Raw genomic sequence first — 22,166 nt, forward strand, 5'->3', positions numbered from 1 at the left:
CATTGTGGTGAAAGTGTTTTCTGTTCGATGTCTGTTGGCAGTGTATGGATGGAGGATTGCAGAGCATTAGGAGTGTGGCGGCACTTCTCAGAAAAAGGTTGGTCTTTCGTGCAGTGACTGGCTCCAGTGCGCAGAGGGCATTTGGTCTTGTAGTCATGGGTGTGAGTAGGGGAGGTGGGGGGAGAGGTTTTTTTTGTCATGTAGTCATAAGGGATGCTAAATATGATTAACAGCTACAACGATTGGGAAGCCGCTTCTAACATGACCGGATTTTTGTAATCTGTGTTCTTTCTCCAGCAGTTACTGATGCTTCTGATGAATCCTATTTGTATCAAATTTTATTTACAGTATCCAATGCCACGACAAAGGAGTTGTTCTGAATTCTAGGGGCTAGGTCAGTAATCCTCGTAAGCTTAGGTCTTACAATAATACACCTGAAGCTCTTGACATATATACAATGACCAAAGCATGACTGGAGTGCACATATAGTTCTTACAAAGTTTGTACTGTTTGAATTCAGTACCTAGGAAGCGCCTCTGAGAACTAAATGTCTAGGTTGAGGTACGACGTGTGAGTACAGAATCTACAGTGCATATATGGAGTGCTACTACACCAAATTACAGTGATTGTGGGTGGTGTTTGTGGTGTACAAGTTGTGCAGTTCTTATCTTCAGTGCACCGAGAAGGGTCAGTTGGAGGCCTGAGGTGCAGGTAATGTACACAGAGTAAAGCGCATTTCTGTAGTATACTGGTACTCTACGTAAATACAGTGCATGTTGGTAGTTTACTTACGGTACATTTGTTGCCTGTCAGCAGTGCGCAGGTAATATAAATACGGTTCTGTAAACGTCTGAAGTGCAGTCATGTACTGAATGTACAATGCATTTATGGAGTGCACAGATTGCACTTCCGAATCGGCAATGCCCATTTTAGGCACTGTCCAGTGCAAAGACTAGGCGCAGACCCCAAATATCTTAAAGCAGACCTGTCGACTTTCCCAGTGTAGCCTGCAGTTGCATTGCCAGTTATGGATCTCTTTATATGCCCCTTGCCTGGCTTAAAGTGCTTTCCAGAAGGTCGGGTACGTTGCTACTCTCTCTTATGCATTGTTGGTAAAGTTTGTTTTATGGTTCTTTGTTTTATAGAGTGCAAACTATCACTTACCTGGAGGATTTTGGTTCCTCAAAGAGGCCAATCTCATGCTTTATCTACCAATAGCCTCCCTTAAATGTACAGAAAGAGCCAGGTCTCCAGTCTCTTGCTGTATCTCAAAAGAGCTGGTTCGCCCTTGGAGTGAATCTAAAAGCGAGTTTAAGGCGGCTGTAATCGAAAAGGCGCGGCCACCTAATTCCTTATGGTGGAACTTGATGATTGTTAAATTGAGGTGAAAAGCTGATCTCAAAGTACGGGTAGGAACCGCTGCTTTTAACTGGACTGAAGGGGAGAGCTAATAAGTGAATAGATCACCTTATGCACCATAGCCATTTAAACATTGTGGAGTGATCTATGTGGGAATTATTTAGTTTTTCTGCGTTAGTATCACAGATGTGCTCCAGGCCTGTAGCTCTGTTATGGTGTGTAGGAAAAAGATGCAACTCGTAGTGTCATTTGCATATGCCTGCCATGTTTACATCTTCTGGCAGCACGGTATGTTATTAGGGAACAGGTTCATCCTGGATATCCATAGACCAATCATGGCTCCATGGATTCCACCCAGAGCACTGATGACGCAATGCAAATGTAACCATAGTACTTCAGAATTGGTACACCGGAGGATAATAAGCATAAAAGTCTCATCACAAAGTATTACATGAAGGTATCCTTATAATGGATTTATGGCACCAGATCAGTCTGGGACACCACAGTAATGTGTGAATGGGATTAACCTCAAAGCGGTGCTAGCACAAGTAGAGGACAAATCAGAGGCATCATGCTAATGGGTTTAAGGGCTTCACCAGAAGCTGAGATGGCACAATCAAAGCATGAGCAGAGACACATCAGTATTGGATTTGTGGGTTTAGCCCAGTATAGATGGTGAAACCCAATGATCAACCACACACTTCAAAGTAGAGAGACTGTGGTGGGCGGAGTGGTATCACCTGAGCCTGTTTGCATGACTCGTACTCTGTCACGCCCACTGCTGTAGTGGGTGTCTTTAGTCCAACCAACAATAAAGATAGCACAACCAAAGGGTAGCACAGTGGTGAGTATAAGCGTTAAGTCCACCCAGAGGCAGTACGCAAAACCTGCAGGAGTCTGTGCTGCTCAAAAGAGGTGAAAATAATGGTCTTTTCACAGCTAGTAGTAGTGTTGAATAAGGAGAGTTTTGAGGCAGTTAGGTATGAAAATCAGAACTGGTGAAAGGAACAGGGGTCCTGGCCTTAGACCCTAATCGTCCCACACAGGGAATGCACCTCACACCCTTAACCCGATTGCACTTTGTGAGTGCCCTGGGAGGAGAGGTTAAGAAGAGTATGGTGAATAAATGGGGTAAGTGAGCATCTCAAAAGGGTGTGTTTTCGCGAGTGAGGCCTAGCAACAGAAGGGAGCGAGAAGCATGGACCAAGATCTGGACTCCGGAGACAAGGGGGTTGGAGGTTTTGAGCCACAACAGCACTACAGTCTGTGGACGGAAGCACACCCCACACTTTTACTCAAAACTGCAGTCCTTTACTACATCTTAATCAATGCTATTTTTCAATTTTAAATGTCAGTGAATAATGCTCTTGCCGGAATGTGAGAGGATTCGGGCTCGTTTAAGATCAGAGGTCACTGAGCAGTATTTACGGCGCACACTGTTGTCAATCACTGGTGACCCAGGGCAACACATACTATTTGTTGCTTTCCATTTGGAAAACCAGGGTGCTCCATTTGCTACTCCAGTCTGCAGAGGTAGGACGTGGGATAGTCACGGTTTACTCTAGGTGGGGATAGGGCCATTGCTAAAATAAATATGCTTTTATTTATAGGTCAATAAAATATGGCTGTTCATATTAAGATATACACAAAAAATGCTGGTGCCTATTGAGGCACACACCCAAACACCTTAGTTGTGATTACATTTAAGGCGCTAGTTTTATTAGGAAGGGCCCTGTGAGCATGAAAACATTGAGGAAACCCTAAGCTGTTCTTTGCTTCCTTTGTATGTTATTGAATTTGCGAAAGTTTATTTACTCCAGGTGGGGCTGAAGTGCCAGACAGGTACAACAGTTTATGTTCAATATATGTGCATTCTGAAGAGTCCACAGACGCCTAGGAGAGCCTCAAGAGCTTTATCACTTACCGCAAAACAAGGCCTTGAAGAGATTATTGGTAGGAACAATGTTTAGAAAAACATCAACACATATATTGTCCTACACCTTGTAGGTCAGGTTGCTACCATCTTTGTCCTGAAAAAGACCCGTTTAAAGCAATAGTGAGTGTCGAAATGAATATTAACTTGGTCAGTCATTGGATGTTGGACATTACATTCCTGAATTCATGCATGTCTCTGGTTTGAATTCATTTAGTCTTTGTGACAATTGCTAATTGTATATCATTCCCTTTACATTTTACATATTTTTTCATTATTTCTTTTGCACTGCGTCTTCACCAGGGGCCCCATTAACCCAATTTTCATGTAGGTGTATCTTTGTTGTCCATAATACATGCAAATGTTAATTTTTAAATGTGTCTTACATTCATTGATAGGCAAGATTCTGCATTGGCATTCATTGACGCTCCCAAAGTTAAGATTGATCTCAAATGCATCTGAAAGAATACTGTGCATGTATGCATTTGATAGATATGCTTTCTGTGTGCCTCTGTTCCCTGATAGCCCTAGTTCAAAGGTGTGAAAATTGGTTTGTGAAGCTAGTGCCGAGACTCTCACAAAACAGTTCAAAACCCTAGACACCAACTGAGTGAATAGGAGCAAAGTTAATTTCTCAAATAGTTGTTGCCCAAATTAATTTGGGGGTAAATAATTTCTGTATTACGTGATTGAACGGGGAAGTTAGGATCTCAATTGGTTAATAATTAACAAAGCTTGATTGGTCGATAGATGTAGAGTGTCAAAGAAAGGTCCATATGTGTAACAAAGCTCAAAGGCGCTTTGCCTTCCTCAGTGCTGGTCAGTCGCAATTAAATTTTTAGTTGGTTAACTTTGAGTACCCTGGACCATTAGCAAGACCTAATTGTGATTTTAAACCAATCTTTTGAAAGCTTGAGATTAGGAAGACTTCTGCCTGTTTTTGAACTGGGATGCCTGGCTACCTCCCAGGGGATATCTCTAGACTTTAGTGGAGGATAAAACAGCCCAATGCCGCTAAGAGGTTGGATATGAGCTGATCTGGGGTTTCCCTACAGCAGTAAACATGCTAGGCTTATAATTTCTGAGCTGTGTGTCAGCAGCTTATTTTCCTGTTTTGCTGCTGTTTCTTCTTGGGGCAATTCTGACAGCTGGCTCCACAGTACTCTAGCACTTGGACTACTCAGCTTCTTCAGGTAGACACCACACCTGTTTAGTCAATTGAACCATGTTCTTTGTCCTCTTGATGAGATCTCTTCTTCAGTCCTTCTTGGCCAGTTCGGTTATAGCTTCCTCCAAGTGAGGTCACCGCAGCAGAGTTCATCCAGACTTCGGTTGTTCCAAGCCAGAGGCAAAACCGCACCAAGTGGGTCATTGTGCCTAGTAAAGCATGTCTTTGTTGCTGCAGGCTATGATGTCTACTTGAAATCGCTTATTGGGCAGTATCAGTTCTCAATGTTCGAGACCAATGGCAATTGCTGTTTGCTGTGGTTACTCTTTATAAACTGCAAAACTGGATGGCTAACAACTTCTTGATCTTGAATCCACAGAAGACTGATTTTTTTCTTCATTTCTTCTGATTACAGAATTGTCCCTGGTCTACACGAGGACAGAAAAATTGAACATTTCTTCCGCTGTCTATAATCAATAGTAAATATACGTATAAATGACCTAGCATAATATTCATTGCTTAGGATTATAAAAAAGCTTTATCCCCTAAGTCAACTAAAAACACTGTCTCCCCTCCCTTAATAATCTCCCAACTTGACTGCATAAATGCCATTCTTAAAGGAAATCTATTCACTTGAACTGATTAAGGTAGTCTTCCATTCCATTGCTAAATTTGCGTGGAAACTAACTGGTAAAGATGTGACCACATATCGCCGATCTTTTGAGATCTTCAATAGCTACCATTAGAAGGAAGGAACAAGTTCAACGTTGTATTTGGTGGCATATGAGGCTGAAAAAGTGAACACTCATTGAAGCTTGAGACACCTAAATTCAGAACACCCTAAGCCTTAAAACTGTTTTCACTGGCACAGTAACCAGTATTTGGAATTGAGGACCCACCCTCCACCATTCCTAAGTCTTAAAACAGTTTTGACAGGCACTGAAGGAATCTGGCCCTCCCTATACTATACCAAAAAGAGGTATAGTGTGCAGAGAGTCAGTGGATACCCGTAGGCTTTACAGAGGCTAAGGTAGATAATACTAATGCTCTCTCTTGTGGTAGTGTGGGTGAGCAGTTGGGCTCATTGAAGGGCAGGGTTAAGCATTTGTTGTACACACAGTGGCAATAAATGAGACACACACTCCATGAATAAATCCAAGACCAATTTATAAAAATAATACTTGTTTATTTTTATTTTGTAGAAACACAAAACAACTTCTTAGGGAAGTATGTTTTGCAATAGAAATTATTTTCCATATAAAAAGTGGACACTGCAATTTTCAGTCTTTGCAATGTTAACCTATGAGAGGAAGAAAACATTCAGCATACAGATAGGTAACATTGACTTAAATCACCAGTTTTCGGGAGTTAAGGTCCGTTTTGGGCAAGGTTCAATTTAGCACCACCTGCGGCACAGGGGCGGTCGGGTGCAAATACGATGTTGGGCACCTAGTACAACTCAGTTAAGAATGGGGCATTGGACAAAGGCTGCTTACAGGTAAGTAGCAGCAGCTTGGGAAGCCAGTCTCCGGGGGTTGAAGCAGCGACTGGGCAGGGTTCAAAGCAGCACCAACACTACACCACTAGCAGAACAGGGGCGTCCAGGTGCAGGGTGCCAACAGAACGTTGGGTGCCCAGTGTAAAGCAATGAAGAAAGGCAAAAATCTGAAAAGGTCTACAGGCCAGGAGGCCAGTCGACGAAAACCAGCAGCTTGGGAGGTAAGTTGCGATGCTCGTGGACTTGGGGACACCTTTGGTCCACTTCACCAAGGGCCAGCAGATGCAGGGTTGTCTTTTGGTGTCAAACGGCTTACCGGAGCAGATCGCAGTTGTGGGGCTCTCTGTGCTGAGGATGCAGGTGACGTCTGAGTCCCGGGCGGCTCAACCCCATGATGGACTCTGGCTGTAGAGCGCTGGGGAACCTCATTGGGAACGTTGGGCCTCTTGGATTCGGCCGGAGGCGTCCGGTGCAAAGGTGGAACCGGGAGCAGGGTTTCACCGTTCTTCAGGCCACAGAGGCCTTTACTTGAAGTTTGTTTCTGGTGAACAAGTCAGCTGTTCTCGCGAGATCTTGATCTTTGTCGAAGCTAGGCAGTTCTCCCAAGGTTTTGGACGTTGCTGGGCTGCAGGAGGAGTCTTCTTTTGGAGCTGGATCATTGAGGGCTGCAGACAGGCCGGTAGGGCTGGGTCCAAGTCATTAGTTCTCTGCAGTCTTCTCTGCTGGTGCGACTCTGTGGTGTCCAGCTCTTCTTAGGTCGTCAAGAACTGGGGATGCCACCTAATCAGTGGTGGATGGCAGGGGATGGGGGTCACAGGGTGGGGTGGGAGGGGTAGCGGGGAGACAAAAAATAATCTACTTACCTCTTGCTGCCGGCCGTCTCTCCACTTCCGTCCCTTCAGCTGCCTTCTCCTGTGCCTCCGTAGTGAAAGGAAGCAGGAAGCACACATGCTCCCTACCCTATGCCAATCACAATGCTGCAATGCAGTGTTGTTATTGGTCTGAGCACCATGGTTTGTCGCTCAGACGGGGACTGTGAGGCTTTGCATGTTCCTCCCCAGACTGTGTAAAGCAAGCCTGGTGGGGAAGATGCAAAGGGCGCAGGACTGTTTGGCTGGCTCAAGAGGGCTGGCCAAGCAGTCATGCGCACTTGGAATGGGCAAACCACTCCTCCCCTGTAACCCTTGCCCATAGTGAAAAATAAAGTGGTAATAACCAGGTTATTTAATTTTTCAGCTGCACTGCTCTTAAAGCAGTATGGCGATGCGCCTCTGCCTTAGCCGAGGAACCGCCACTGACCTTAATACTAAATGTATGGGTGATTCAAGGGAGTGACAGGAAGTGACCAATTGGCCTCTTATCTGTGGCATCTACACCCTCTAATATGCCTGCCTCCTGTTGGAGGGGGACATAGACCTAGCCCTGATTGAATAAGTCCCACCAACTTCAAGATGGTGAGCACTGAAAATGTACTTCACCTCTCTTCCAGCTCCTGAGGGGTGGAGTTGGCAAAGGGGGGCACACCTTCTAGCTGAGTTTCCCTGCTGTTCTCCTGCCAAAAGAGGGTGAGGACAAGAAGGAGGGGCCTGCTCCTTTAAACAGGAGAGGCTGGGGTCACATTACAAAGGTGGCAAGGCCTTTGAAGCTACCCACCACATGTCTCTTCCTGACCAGGGGAAGGTGTGAACACCTCCACCCAGAAAAGGCATTGTTCTTGACCTCTGACAGTGCAGGCAACTCTCCCTTTGAGGTCAGAACACTGTCAGGTGGTAGCAGGCTGGCTTAGGCCAGTCGGTGACCACACTCAGGTTTGGTAGGTTTCAGGGGGCCCCTCTAAGAGGTCCTATGTGTGCAATTTCTTTAATAAATATGACCATGGAATCCGTGCAGGTTTTTATGATGTGATGTTTGGTGCCAAACATCCCATACTTCAATGAAGCCATCATGGAGCTGGAGAACTCGTAACGACAAGTGTCCAACCCATGTACTTACTATGCTTTCCCTGGTCACTTACAATATCCAGGAATCAATATGGATATCGCAGGGGCATATCTGCTCATGCAGATATGCCCTCCCAGGAGATATGATGCACACTGCCTTAGAGCTAAGGCCTGCTAGAGGGATGTCTTACCTATATCCCATGCAGTGTCTGTGGGCATGGCACACTGGGATGTGTGCCATGTCGACACTTCAGTTTTGTCTGCACCAAGACACGCAGGTTGCAGTGGCAGCGTGAATGTGCTTGGCGAGGGGTCCCTTTGGGTGGCACAATTTGTGCTGTAGCATTTGGGGAACCCTCTTTAACCACAAGCCCCTTGGTACCAGGGATACCTTTTACAAAGGACTTGTATGTGAGCCAAAGTGGTGGCAATCGTGAAAACAAAAGTTACAGTGAACCTGGTTGTCTGGGACCCTGTGCACTTCCAGTCGAAATTACATCATTTTCCAGGCAAAAAGTGGGGGCTAACCATGTCTAAAAGAGGTACTTTAGTACAGGCACAGTTACTAGTTTTTAGGTCTCGCCTGACCAGCGCTTTAGCGCTGCTCTGGCGAGACTTGTAGTAAGCGCGTTTTGGAAGTGCAAACAGTGGCTTTGCAGGCCTCCAACTACAGTGCATGTGACCCGTCCGGGCGCGCGCACCATTTGGAGTCCTGCAACCACTTGTTTGCTTTCACTTTAGCCGTGATTCATCGCACCATTTGGCAGCCTGCGTGCCCGCCCCCACTCCCCCTCCCACTCCGTCAGCTTCAGTGCGCGCTTGTTTATACGCGTTAACAGTTGCTTGTGAGTCTTTGATCCGTCCCAGGGTGACAGCCGGCACAGCCGGGCGGCCTCCTTCATCGGGATCATCACACGTCCTTAAGCACTGGGGTCTACGAGCCTTTCACTCTCTTGCTGCGTCGTTCGCTTTAATATGGACCTTTCTCTTGGAGCGCAGACTGTCCCGGCTGTCAGTGTGAGACCCCACGTGCGGTAGACTTTCTCCTGAGTTGGCCATGAGCTGGCTTTGATTCAGGTAACGCTGGCTGCACCTTGGGTCAGTGTTGTGACCCTCCTTCCGTAGGTTCAAAGCATCTGAACTAAAGGGAGCAGTTCGAGGTCCGTTGTGTTACACCTCATCACTCACTAAAAGGAGTGAGGGGCGCAGCCTTTCATCTAAACTGCACCGTGGCCTGCATTGTATGCTCTGGGGTCGCTGCTCACATCTGTATCACGTGTTCCCTCCCGGCCTCCTTTACTGAGTGTCTGGAAACTAAAGTAACATTGGTTAATGTGTTCTGTACACACTCGGGGATGGGAGTGCTGGAAAGTTGCAGACTAAGCAATGAAGGGAGTGTTTTTAGGTTTACTTTATTTCAGTGCGACGCACATCCCTCCCTCCCCGTCGTTTACTCTTTATCCCCCCTGCGGTGCGTGTCGTGAGGCTGCCGATGCTGCCTTGTTTCATGTGTTTTCATTCCTGGTGAAGCCACTCCCAGGTCCGCGCTGCCTCCGCATTTACCCCACCTCCTCCCTCACAGATGCCAAGTCTCCAGGGGGAGGAGGGGAAACGAAAAAGGCAAACAAGCGCTGCAGCTGCCCTTTGTGCCTCCCTCCCAGTCAGGCGCTATCCTCCAACCATGGTGTAAATACCCCGATGCCACGGCTCAGCCCGTCCTTTGGCGCCGCTTGTTGAACACTTGACAGAAATACACGAGTCCGTTTTTTGTCTGGGTGGAGCACTTTAGCGTGTACAAAACAGAAGGTTAAAACTATTTCCTTGTTTTATTTCGTGCATGGGTTGTTGTGCTTGGGTTGCTGAAGGGGACAGTCTCTCTTGAGCGTCAAGTTTGCAGACGCAGATTTATTCTCATTTGTAACTCTTAGGGTGAAAGCACAACGTGTCATGCAAGGTGGAAGGGCAGCCAAGAACGTGGGGCTGCATTTCTATAAAAAAAAAAGTAAATACATAAAAAAAAGCAGGCAGTTGCCGCATTTCTTTCCCATTTGTATACTTATGTAGCAATATCGGCATGCCAGGCTTTAGCTTGTCCTTTTCTGGTTCCCACATCTTACAGCTCTACTGTGCGTCTCCTCCATTAAAGTGACGTGCCTGGCTGCGTTTTAGGCTTTTTTTTCTCCTTTTTAGGTCAACACATAAATAAATGGCTTTGTGATTTACAATGCCAATAGCTGAAACTCTAATAAATGCGAGACCTATTGCATTGCAAATGCTTGTTGGAATTGAGGACCCACCCTCCACCATTATCCTTTAAAAAAGGTCCCAAAGACGTATTTATTCAGTGTCTTTGAGTTAGTTCCCAATTCTTCTTGGACTGTTCTCAGTCACTTGATCAGGTTTGACTGTTATTTGATTGGTATATTCCCTCTCACATGCCTTCCTTCAAGAACTACAACATTCACCCCCTCTCAGATGTTTAGCTGAAATCTATCTGTATGACAAAATATGCTGATTGTTCTGTAAAGCTTGCTAATACCACCCAGCACTGCTGTGATGTGTAATCTGTTAAATAAAAAACGGCTTAATTGATTTCTTGACTCTTCAGTGCTCAAGTGGTCATGCAGTCAAAGCTTGCCTGAGGCGTTTGTATTTGGATATAATATATCATGATATTAATTATAATTGTTAAAAGTCAAAGCAAAGGCCAGCTGCCAGTGTCTTTCTTGTATTGCACCTATAAACTAAGCATTTAAGAATAAAATGAACTAAGAAAAACTAGCATGATCTGTTGCTGTTGGAATGATCCAAAACGAATCTCACAACATAATCTAGCCACAATAGGAAATTCCATTTACAATTTATTATCGACTGTTATCCTTTCGGTTATTTTCAGGAGCATTAATTCCAAATGCATCTGGTTTGCAAGGTTATCATTACTTTGGGTACCTGACAGAGTAAATGAACAGATATGCAGCGTTTTTAGGTGTCAGCCCAGTATTGCTCTGTCTGTTAGGAAGGAGTATTGTAGCCAATACGCTTATGGTGCTGCTGAATAATTTTGGACAAAAGGTGTAGCATATGTTGATGAAATTGGGTGGTGCTGGTTTTTGTGATAACTAGGCTTCTTTAGAATGGTGCAGTCAATGATGTACAATGGTAGCTGGTGCACCAGAGCCTCTTAGCGCAAAGCTGTTGGTTAGTCGTATTCAGATAGACAGATTTGCCCAATATTTCCAAACTGGTCAGTCGCAGTAGATTCTTGTCGATTGTTTGAACCTTATGGTCACAGATAAACGTACCCGTCCACCATCACAGGCTTTAAGCTCAGAACTGTCCACTGCGGTTGAGATATCTCTATGCACAGGGTCCTAGATGCTCATTTCTATATGAGTTGGGCTACTGGGGAAAGCTGTAAAGTTGGATAGTGCAGAAGCACGAATTGCAACAAATACCTTTTGCTAGTGGTTCCTTCAGGTTTTCATATTCTTTCTGTTGTCATTAAATTATGGGGCAAAGGGATGGGTCAGTGATGCAGGACCGCCCATGATCTCTTGAGCCAGAAGTTGAGAGGGATCCAAAGTGTCTCTGGATACACTCACGGCCTACCTGGAGGATCACACTTTAGTAGGCTCCCCATCACGAATCACAACATTGGAAGGGGGCTGTGAGTTAGTTATTCTGTGTAAAGGTAAGTTTGCCAGGCTGAGGAAATACTCCAAATCTGCTTGCCTTGGCGTGCTGCTCATTTTCATCATTCTTAAACTCTGGATCTGTTCCTCTGCTGCCATTTGTCCCCGAGTCCTGGAAGAAATCAGTAGTCTCTGACACACTTGAAAGCATTCTTGGATTGGTCGAGTGGGTGGGCGTTCCTAAACTGCTCATTGGTGCCTCAGTATGGGATCTTATGCTGCTTCAGAGTTCTTCCTCAGGCTTCCTAGTCAGTCAGTTTCTTCAACTAAAACGTACTCGGCCTGTTCCCAGCAGGAACAGAATGAAAAATATGCAAGCATCCGAAACCTCTTGATGCATAAAGTGCATGCATACACAGGATCGGGTGCCTCGTTGAAGTACTGTACCAAGGGATCCAGTGTTTATTCAGTCATTTTAGGAGTCTAAGAGGGGTTGTGTTCCAAACAGACCTTCCCCCTAAAGCTGTCATAGTGGAACTAGAGCTGGGTGTGTTACTGATAAACATCACCACACAACAGCTTTCCGTGGATGCTGTAGTGAACTTCACTTGGGCATGTACAAACTGAACTCTTCCTTAAGCATGTCAGAAGGGTCTCATACACTAATGTCCCACAGAACTGCAGTAACCCAGGCATATGAATAGATGGACAAGTGCAGGGGCAAACTAAGGCTGCCCTCTCATTCGCTTAGAAAAACAGAGGGGTGGAGAATGCATTTGGGGGTGGGGAGGGTGGACCGATTCTGGATATTTGATCAAGGCAAGTTGTTAAACATTCACATATGAGACAAAAATGGCTGTATTCTGACTATCATTCCACTTGCTCCCAGCCAGACAGCCAACCCCATTGCCCATCAGGAAGGTTACTCCTTGGATGTTAGACGAGAAGCAGCTTGAGAGCCCCTTGACCTGGCACATAAGACTGCATGATGGCAAATGAGATCTGGTATCGTGGTGATCGCTGAAATGGACACCAGGGTTAAAAACATTGCAAAAGAGTACTTTGAGGTGTCTTTTGACCTTGGCAAGAAGATGCAATGCTTCATTTTATTATTTGTAATTGCAAACATATGCCACAAAAGTAAAAGAAAGAAAAAGCATGCCACTGCCTAAATATAGTGTTCCTATGATTGCGTTAAAAATATTTACATTTTTTTTTTAATGAAATCATTTTACTAGAACACGACAGATTGCATCCTAGTAGGTAAGTGTACTAAAAACACTTATAGAAACAGTTTTTAGTTTGAATACATACTACAGGAAATGTAGCAATTACTAGTGCAAAGAAAATATACTATTGGCTTTGAATGACTGTACCCTGAAAATATAGTTTCAACACATGGGGATGATTACTAAAATAAAGAATTAAAAGAAAAAGTGTTTTTTTAGTATCGACCCTCCACCCCGTCGCTGAAGTGCACCCCTTTTTATGTGGACGTGTGCATGTGATAAGGTGAAGTGTTGCTACTCGAAATGCAAGACAGGCAATGAATGAAGAGGGCTCACCCATTGGCCCAAGATACATGATTTGTGGGATAGAAGCGATAAACGCCAGTTAACAGACCAATGGATAAAGTGGGAGGACCCAAAGCACCAGTGTATATTTATGTATTTTTTTGTTTATTTATGGTTTCTTTGTATTACATGAGGCTAATGATAAAGCTAAAATGGTCTCTATGCTAGCTCTAAAAAGTTGTGTAATGGGGCACTTGCTACAGGAAAGCTTCTAATGATCATCATAAAAGCGAGGTTCAACATTTTCACTGATTCCACAAGTTATGCTCAGCTCCTACCCTTTTGTGAAAGTTGAATGCAGCACTCGATAATCACGTTGTCCATATTTACTGGTTAGATGCAGCATTCTCCCTGACTGTGCTTTCGTTTGTTGCAGGTTGGTGCCGTCTGCCCGCTTCTACCCTCTCAGGATGCATTGCATTCGTGCACTAATGCTGCTGTCAGAGAACACACGGACCTTTATCCCTTTGCTGCCCTTCATCTTGGAGGTAGGTCACTTTTCAGCTCTCAAATGAAATTTGAAAGGGAGATGGGGTAGAGTATGTGTGCCAGCATTTGTGCTTGCAGCCTTGCATATTGGTTTTGATTAATTTGGATCTTTGTTGACCCTTAATGGACAGCAGGGGTGTATGTGCACCTTTTGCTGTTGGAGTATTTCTTTTTATTAACAAGTACCAGCGTATTCTGCCAAGAGTTAATTGTGGAAGTGTAAGAACATAAGATAGATGTTTGTGCACATGGTGCACTAGTCTTTATCAAATTCTTTGTATGTTAAATTGGTTTGTATGTCTGCACTAACCAATATCTAATTTACACTGTTACTGAGGTCTAATGTACTGCATTCACAAACGTGTGTCCAAAACCAGCATGTGTTACTGCTAATGCTGTCCCCCATGTGTTTACCTGCAAGACCTTGAGTTGTAGCTTATTAGGCAAATGAGATCTAACCTGTGACAAAAAAAACAACACAAGACTGGTGCTGAACCAGTCCGAGTGGCATACACATAATGGCAGGAGGCACCTGAAACCGGTTCCAGAGGAGGACCAGGAGAATACACATTGTCTGTAAACTCTTGATACATACTCGTTAGAAACTCAGGACAGAGTTGCCAATGACCAGTGACAGAATCCACTCAGTAGGGTCAAAGGAATTACTTGTGCTTCAGAGCCAGGATCTCTGCTGGCGTTCTTACTGGGTGAACAAACTGGGCGAGACCTATGCTAGAAATGCTGTAGACTGCTTGTGGAGGCACTCAATGCCAGGCAGAAGTGGCTTTTCATCCATCCAGAGATCACCACCAAGCTGCCCCAGGATAGCTATCAACCACGCTGCCACAGGTTTAAAGAAATGGGGGGCTAACCTTTGAGGAGGAGCTCGCCTGCGCATTGTAGCTTCTGATGCCCAAGAAGCATAAGGACAAGGCTACAAGCCCTTCACCCCAACCACCCACATCCAGGCAGTCACCACAATCTCAACATTACCACTTTCCCCTCCTCTATAGGTCTCCTGGCATGTCAGTGCACTCCGTCTGGGACCCAGACAGCCCCTATATGTAAAGAAACCAATATGATAAACCTCTAGGGATAGGTAACCGGGACAATCCCTTGGAAAACTATAATGTCTATTGTTTGGATGACCCCGAGCTGGAACCATACCCTACTAAGTCATCCCCGTCTGATGATACCACTGTGTATCATGCAGCAATTTAGAGGACGACCCGTGACCATTTAGTTGATCTACATACTTTACAGGAGGAGGAGAAGGAGGATGCCTTCTTAGTCAAGAACCTCTCCAAAATAGAATGCACACTACTTCCCCATCTCCAAGGGTAAGTTCTGCTGTGCCTTCGATAGTGTCAATGCTAGCATCTTGCTGAGCCTCTATACATGATTTTGCATCTCTGCATTCAGGTCAGTGTAGAGTAACTCCTCCTCAACATCCCATTCGATGGAGTACATCTCTCTGAAGCCCAGGTGGATAAAATGGAGGGGGGAAAAGTAAAGGACACAAAGATAGCGAAGTACATGTGTGCACTGCAGTCTGCAAATCTGAGGGTGGCCTTTCCCGGGCAACAACCCAGGGATGGTACAAAGACCTCGCCTCAGACTCAAACCAACCTGCGCCATCAGCAGATCTTTCATGAGTCACGGGCAAGCAGAGGATATATAAGAGAGGAGCATACTTGGACAACAAGAGCAAAGGCAGGAGTAGAGACGAGTCTCCGTTTACAAACGCTGGTTTGGCCACGCTACCCCATGATCACACAACAATTATAGGGGGCTGACTAAAGGATTACGCCTCCCACCCTGGATTAAACCACGCAAGACCAATAGGTTTTAGCAGTTGTTCAGCAGGGCTACTGCTTAGAATTCCACACCACTCCTCCCCAAGATATAATACCCTGCCGACACAGTCTCAGCCAAAACCAGGTCATTCTACTCAAGGAGCAGGTCCAGCTGTCCTCCAAAAGAGCGTGATGCAGCTTGTGCCACCACGCCAACAAGGCAAAGGCGTCTACTCACTGTACTGCCTCATCACAAAGAAGTATGCCTCCCTCTGGCCTGTACTGGACCTGAGGCCACAACATATATACATCCTGTCGGAGCATTTTCATATGATAAATTTTCAGGGCGTCCTTCAGCTGCTCTGTCGAGGGGACTTCATGATGACACTAGACCTGAATAATTGCTACCTCCATATCCCCATCCACCCTGCCCATCACCGGTACCTTTGGTTTTGCAGCATGAATCCTTTTCTGGATTCACGTTCTGTGCATTATCTTGCCATCTAGTGGTTGGGTCCGGAATCGTTCTTGCTTGCCCCACTCTTCCCCCCCCCCCCCCCTCCCCTTTACCCCCTCCCCCCCCTCTTTATTGTGTAAGTCATTGATAGTTATTTGGTGGTATTCCATCCCCTGTGTTATGTCAGACGGCGTCCCGGACGTTCCTGTGCATAGTTGTCATCTTTTTTCCTCCATTTGGTCTAGAAGCATGACGGAGGAGCTCCGAAGAATTATGGAAAAAGGAGAGAAAAGTAAGAAAATTGACCAAATCGCCGAAGTCCTTGGACAATAAGTCCCAAAAGGCATCTTCAGCTTCGAAGCACTCTTCGACTGAAGGACAGCCAAAACAAAAAGAGCCACACGGATCCTGACCAAAGGTTACTGATGGGGGCAGGACACCCACGAAACCTTTGACTCCACCAGCTGCTTGAGAGGGAGCAAGAGACAAAGGCAGGGTCTCAGAGATGGTAAACCCATCAACGCCAAAAAAGAGACCAACACCAAACAAAAAGCACTTTAGGTCGAGCGCAAGTAGAGAGCGCTCAAGGCCAAAATGGCCGCCCTCCTACAGAGGAAGAAGAGCATTGTTAACAGCATAAATGTTTTCATACTAGCCAACATAAGTTAGGAGGCACTGCATCGACATATCTGTGCTAGACATACACTGACCAGGGAGGCTCTCTTGTTTAAAAGCCCATAAATCCTCCCAAAAGACTTGCAGGATAAATTGACTAGAAGCAAGATACAAACTCATAAGTGTAAGTATATTGGAATTTCCTTAGGAATGCCCACTAAAATCTTGCATTTACTGAAGTTTGAGACTGAATGTGTCATTTAACAGATGCTGTGACTATGGGAATGGCCAACAGGCTGAACTAGTCCAATCGTGTTAACAGAGTGTTGTATGGAAAGTTGTGGTTTACACAGTGGTCATGTTTGGGTAAGAAGTCTGATGGAGCGGGCGCCTGTCTTGCAACCGGCTAGTCAAGCCTTTGTGAGGCGGGTTTACATTTTAAACTGTGCTGTGGGGTGCGCCAAATAGAGTTTTGGTATTGCAGCCCTCCACCTAATCCGTGGCAGTTGTGTGATTATTTTGGGTCGTGGATCTCATTGAATAGCATGAGTGTTTTCCTTTGCCATCATCTTAAAGAGTGTTTCTTGGATTAATTGTGTGTAATCTTTGTAGCCGGCCTGCACTTTAGTGTGGTTTAGGTAAAAAGCATCAGACACCAGTAACTGTTTCTAGTGTATTCTGTGACTTTAATAAGATATAGATCTACAATATCGCGGCTGCTCAGTGCTTTAGTTTGCTGTTCTTTAGTGTTGGTACATCTTGCAACTTTCTTCCTCATTTTCCCAGTTCCTGAGGGTTCACGTTGCAGTGTTTCCAGTACGTATGTATTGTCCTCAGTGCCCACGATCTTATTCGTTACCCGGTCATTGTTTCTGTAGGCTCCTCATCCTAGAGTCACTTGTTTCCCTGGTTCTTAAATTCATCAGTCCATCTCCTGAACAGATGCTGCCCAGAGTGTCCCTTGTATTTAAATGAGTCCCTATAATTCTGGCTATATGTGGGAGAATATATTGTCTGACATTTTATGAGCTTCAGTAGCATCCAGGTTTGTGGTGAAGCACAAAGGCCGTCTCTAGCCAGGCCTCGGGTGTATGCACCAGGAGTCGCAGTCCTTCAGCCTCCTAACCACTCACGGTGCTGAGGTGAGTGGAAGGTTGGGTGGGCATTGCATATGCGCCTACCCAAGAGCAATTACATTGCCAATTCACAGATTACAAATGTAAGCACTCTGAAGGATTTTTTATTTTATTTTTTTATTCTGGTTACTTGCAGTGCACTGGGGTAATGCTTGCATGTGTGAAGTCTTTTGGAGTGAAGTGTGGGGTTAAGAGGTTTAGTGTAATGGAGCGATGAAGTAGTGGTGTTTTGGTGGCTACAGCATGTTGACAGTGAAGATGTGGTGTCATTCAGTTTTCGGTTTTTGTGATGTACCTTGTGAGGTATCTGCTGCCCAATTGTGCAGGCTTTCCTATACTGTCATAAGGGTGTATGGTATCGTTTGGTGGCTAAGAGTGTATGTATATGGCATTCGTTGTCACCCTATTTTCAGTATTTGATGTTGGTTGTAAGCAGCGTTGAAGTGGGGAAAAAAATTACTCAATTGTGTAATGCGAAATTCCACAAATTTTGTGTGACACCAAGTGTGGGAATTTCTTCAGTGTTTTTAAAGTATTGCCCAGTCCTGAAGGTATCCCACTGTCTGAATTGGACTTCTACAAAGTAGGAGAGGGTCATTGGTTTCACCCCTAGTAGCCACCGTCCTGTAGCACCTCACCTCCTATCCCTCAACATAACTGCTCCTTTCTGCCCCACCTCTTGCCTCTATCAGAAATGATGAGTCTAGTTCATACTCCTGGAAAAACTCTTCCGTGAGATTTGTATTCTTTGCTGGGACAGTCATATGTTGCAGGTTTGGATCCAAGGTACGCCGACCGAGCCTTTTTGCCTTCCGAGGTTCGTAAAATGTTTGCACATTTCAGTCTATTAAAATCAAATTATGCATTCATAACGATATTTCAAAACTGAAAACTAGGGTCTGAAAAAATGTGTGGAAGCAGAAGCAATGTAAGGAGGGATACGGCTTCAAAAATCGAGCCTCCCGCCTGATCCGGGTCGGTTGGCATGTATGAATTAATGTGCAATGGACAGCGCTTTAAATGAAAGCTAATTAAGCAGGATATCGCCCAGTAATTTGTGTCCGTTGGGGGCGGCATCGGTCTGGTTACTTTGCAGGTGTTTGCTGCATTAGGTTGTAAACGCCATAAGTACTTTACTAGGCCTATATTTTTTCCCCGACATCTGGTGGTTTTGTTCCAGGCTCCTGATGTGAAGTTGAAAGGTGTGATGTTCATTTTCAGGTTCCTTCTGCCTTGTAAGTGAAGCTACTGATGAGCTGGGGTGGGGTTGTGGTGAGGGCCGCCGCGCCAGTCTGAGGCCCGCTGCGGGGACGGACACAGAGGCAGCTTGAGTGGGCCGCATGTGGTCTGCATGCCGTTCCTGGGCCCACGCGGTGCGGCCTGTGCCGGGTGGGCCAAAGCCTGCCCTCTCGGCGGCAGACCACCTCAAGGTTCAAACTCGGCTGCTGGCAGGAGCTCTCCCCGCCACCTGACCGCCTCGGGCCGAGCCTCTCGCCTCCTCCCCCTGCGGTCGGGCTGCGGTCTCGGCCGCCTCAGGAAGCCATGCGCCGGGCGAGTGCGCAGGCGGAAGCAGCCTGCAGGCCTCCGCCTCGCGCTCGGCGGGGACGGAGCCGGGGACACAAGGGCCCCGCTTGCCCCATCACCTCCGGGACCGACCGTCCTGCCGGCTAGTGCGGTTTTCGGATTTATTTATGTACACACGGATATTTCGAAAGCCCTCTCTAATCGGATCCTGCTGCAGGAAGGCTGCGGTTACTTGCTGCTGCAGGCGGCCCTGCTAAACCACATCCTAGGAGTCTGTGCGTGCCAGCGACACTTTCAGATCTTCCCCAACTCTCTCCTCTCCCCCTCAGCTTCACACCCCGGGGGTCTCTCGGCGCTGCGCGGCACACACATGGAATGTCACCACTCATCCCTTTCCAGGAGATGCAGTGAGTGCAGCCACCGCTGTCAGCCACACTGTACCTCATACTGTGAGTCTTTCCTCCCACTTCGAGGAGTAGTATTGGGGCCCAAAGCCACCCAGTCTTTGAAGCGTTTTCTCATTGTTGTGTTTGGGCTCAGCTCACAGAAGTCTAAGATGGGTGCGACGTTGAGTGTCGTGCATTTTGCAAGCCTGGACTACCCTCAGATTCTACGTTTTATCTTTACCAATGCCATTTCGTACCCTGCTATAATTGTACCCGTCACTCCTCTCGCCGCCATTCTTGCTTCTCCCGCCACCTTTACGCTGTACCACTAGCTTCTCATCCTCCTTTCCTGCTCATTCTTCCTCCGCTACTCTTTGCTTTTACCCTGAGGAGTGTGTCTCTCTCTTTCTTTGACTCTGGAACATCTTCTCCCCTGCCCTCTTCGCCCCTCTGCTGACTCTGCCTCTTTCCTCGCACCCCCACACCCATCCCAAACTCCTCCCCTTCATTTGTGCCCCTTTTTTCTGTCCATCTTGCCTTGCTCTTGTTTTTCTTCCCCTTTGGTAATTTTTGCCCCTGTCCTCATCCGTACCAACATCTGACCCTCCTGTGCTACTCGCCTTACCTACTCATCCCACTTTTTTGTGCTGCTGCTTCTCCTGGTCCCACCATACCATTCCTGAACTATTCGGTTTCCATCACGCCATTAAGCCTTTTTTCGGGATCTTATGATTGAAACCATACAGTCTCTGCAAGAGTTCCTAGAGTCTCCGTAGTGGTTGAGGATAATGGATACTATTGCCTTAACATGAGCAGACTGTTGAATACAATTTAGGCGTAGCACTTTTAAAAGCAACCTGACCTTTTTATTCAATTCGACAAGTAGAACCCAATAAATTGGTTTCCAGAAATATGGCTCCAAATACACTTTCCCTAAAAAAGCCTAGAGAACTGGAACTACATGACGGTGGATGACTCGTGGTCCACTAAATTAAGCACCTAGGAAAAGGCTAATTTATGTGGCAAGAAAGGCAAAATTTGCAGCATATTCTGTTAAAGGGAAATTATGTACCCCATACTTTGTCATTATCATCTAGTGGTTGTTGCATTTTAACACAGTGATTCAAAATATGAACCCCTAAGATATATATATTTTTTAAGTTTTCTTACGAACAAAATGTAAACATATTAACTACAGTTAAAAATATTTGCAATTAGTGTTAGTCTCGCATGAAAGCCAGGAACGCAAGTTTATGAACCCCGTTCTTTCCACCTTCTAGAGAGTAAGAGACTAAGAGTAACATCTTGAGTGTAACATCTGCAGTGTTACATTCAGCAGGAAAACAAGCCTACATATACTTTGGTCTTGCATTTGAATTTCTGTCTTATTCTGTGTTTTCACTCTTTCAAGTCTGGGTTGGAGATGACTTTATAATTTTCTCAACCCAGGTCTTTAAAAAAAAATCATAACCTACGTACATGCAAACAAATACACAGGGGCTGTGGGTCAGCGCTCCTCATACCAAGTCTGTTAAATGTTCGTTGATATTTTTCTTCCACCCACCACCGCATAAAGCATGTGGGACTGGTTATAGCCCACTTTTATACATTGGGTCTCTTGCACTGTGAGTGATGTCATTTTTAGGTCTCACCTGCCTGACAGTGTAAGCTGTTGGTTTGCGAAAGACCTATTGTGAAGGTAGTTTGGGGTTAGAGTCCACCCCTTGCTTGCCATTAGTCAGCTTTATTGTTACTCTAATTTGCTTACTTCTTTGTAAGCTTGTGTGGGTTTTTCTTCCTCTTCATGCGTTTGTTCCACCCCTGGAGTATGGCCTCATTACTTGCGTCCTGCTTCTTACATTTCAGGCACTACTTTTTTTCTTTTTGTTTAAGCAATCCATGAGGGTACCTATGTTTTCCACATGTCTCCCTTGTGTACTACTCTCCATCCCCTCTGCTGCACTCGTGTAGCTTTCTCTCTTCATTGTGCTTCTCCCCATCCCTTCCATGTTGTGTTCTCCCTTGTGTGCTTCTCCACTTGTGTTGTTTTCTTGTACGTATATTTATTCCCACTCTAGCTCCATGTTGCTCTCGTCCATGTGCTTGTCTTTGTTTTCCTCTGCCCTCTGTGTTGTTTCTGCCCCCCATGTTTCTCTCATCCGTGCCCTCCATGTTGCTTTAGAAAAAAATGTGCTCTATTTTTTTGGTATACTGATCCAACTCAGATAGGTAAATAATGATAAAAGGACGTTTGTCATTTTGTAGGCATACGCTGTGTGCCTACAAAGTGCCTACAAAAGGACGTAGGTAGCCGCGTTGTAGGCTTTTCTTTTTTCCTGCTCTTTGGCCGTACCGCACAGCATCGCTAAAAACCATTGCCAAAGTCAGTTGGTTTAGATGAAAATCCCTTGTGGCTTTACAAATGCTCGTTCCTTATCAGATGTGCACATCTGCCTAAAATGTAGTGCACTTCAGTGCGAGGGCTGTTGTATCACTTTTTTAAAATTTATATTTTGTACTTGAAATTTTTTTAATTTCCTTTGCAATATGTTTTCAAAAGAAAAAGATTCACACTTAGTAAGGTCAGATCTTATAATTTTGCAAGTGTCTTTTTCAAATAGTCCAGGTTTTTGTTTACGCTCTGTTCACACTACTGGAC

General features: G+C 45.5%; 1 protein-coding gene across 3 annotated transcripts in view; it reads left to right on the forward strand.

Moving 5' to 3' along the window:
* NOC2L (NOC2 like nucleolar associated transcriptional repressor) overlaps positions 1-22,166 on the forward strand; it is a 487,814-nt gene that overhangs the window by 240,082 nt on the left and 225,566 nt on the right. For all 3 annotated transcript variants that reach the window (XM_085609671.1, XM_085609674.1, XM_085609672.1), the window contains one exon: positions 13,481-13,592. In XM_085609671.1, the coding sequence (XP_085465797.1) occupies positions 13,481-13,592 (112 nt within the window). The remainder of the gene's footprint in view (positions 1-13,480; positions 13,593-22,166) is intronic.

Source organism: Triturus cristatus, chromosome 1_2 (genome assembly GCF_964204655.1).
Source record: "Triturus cristatus chromosome 1_2, aTriCri1.1, whole genome shotgun sequence".
Classification (NCBI taxonomy): domain Eukaryota; kingdom Metazoa; phylum Chordata; class Amphibia; order Caudata; family Salamandridae; genus Triturus; species Triturus cristatus.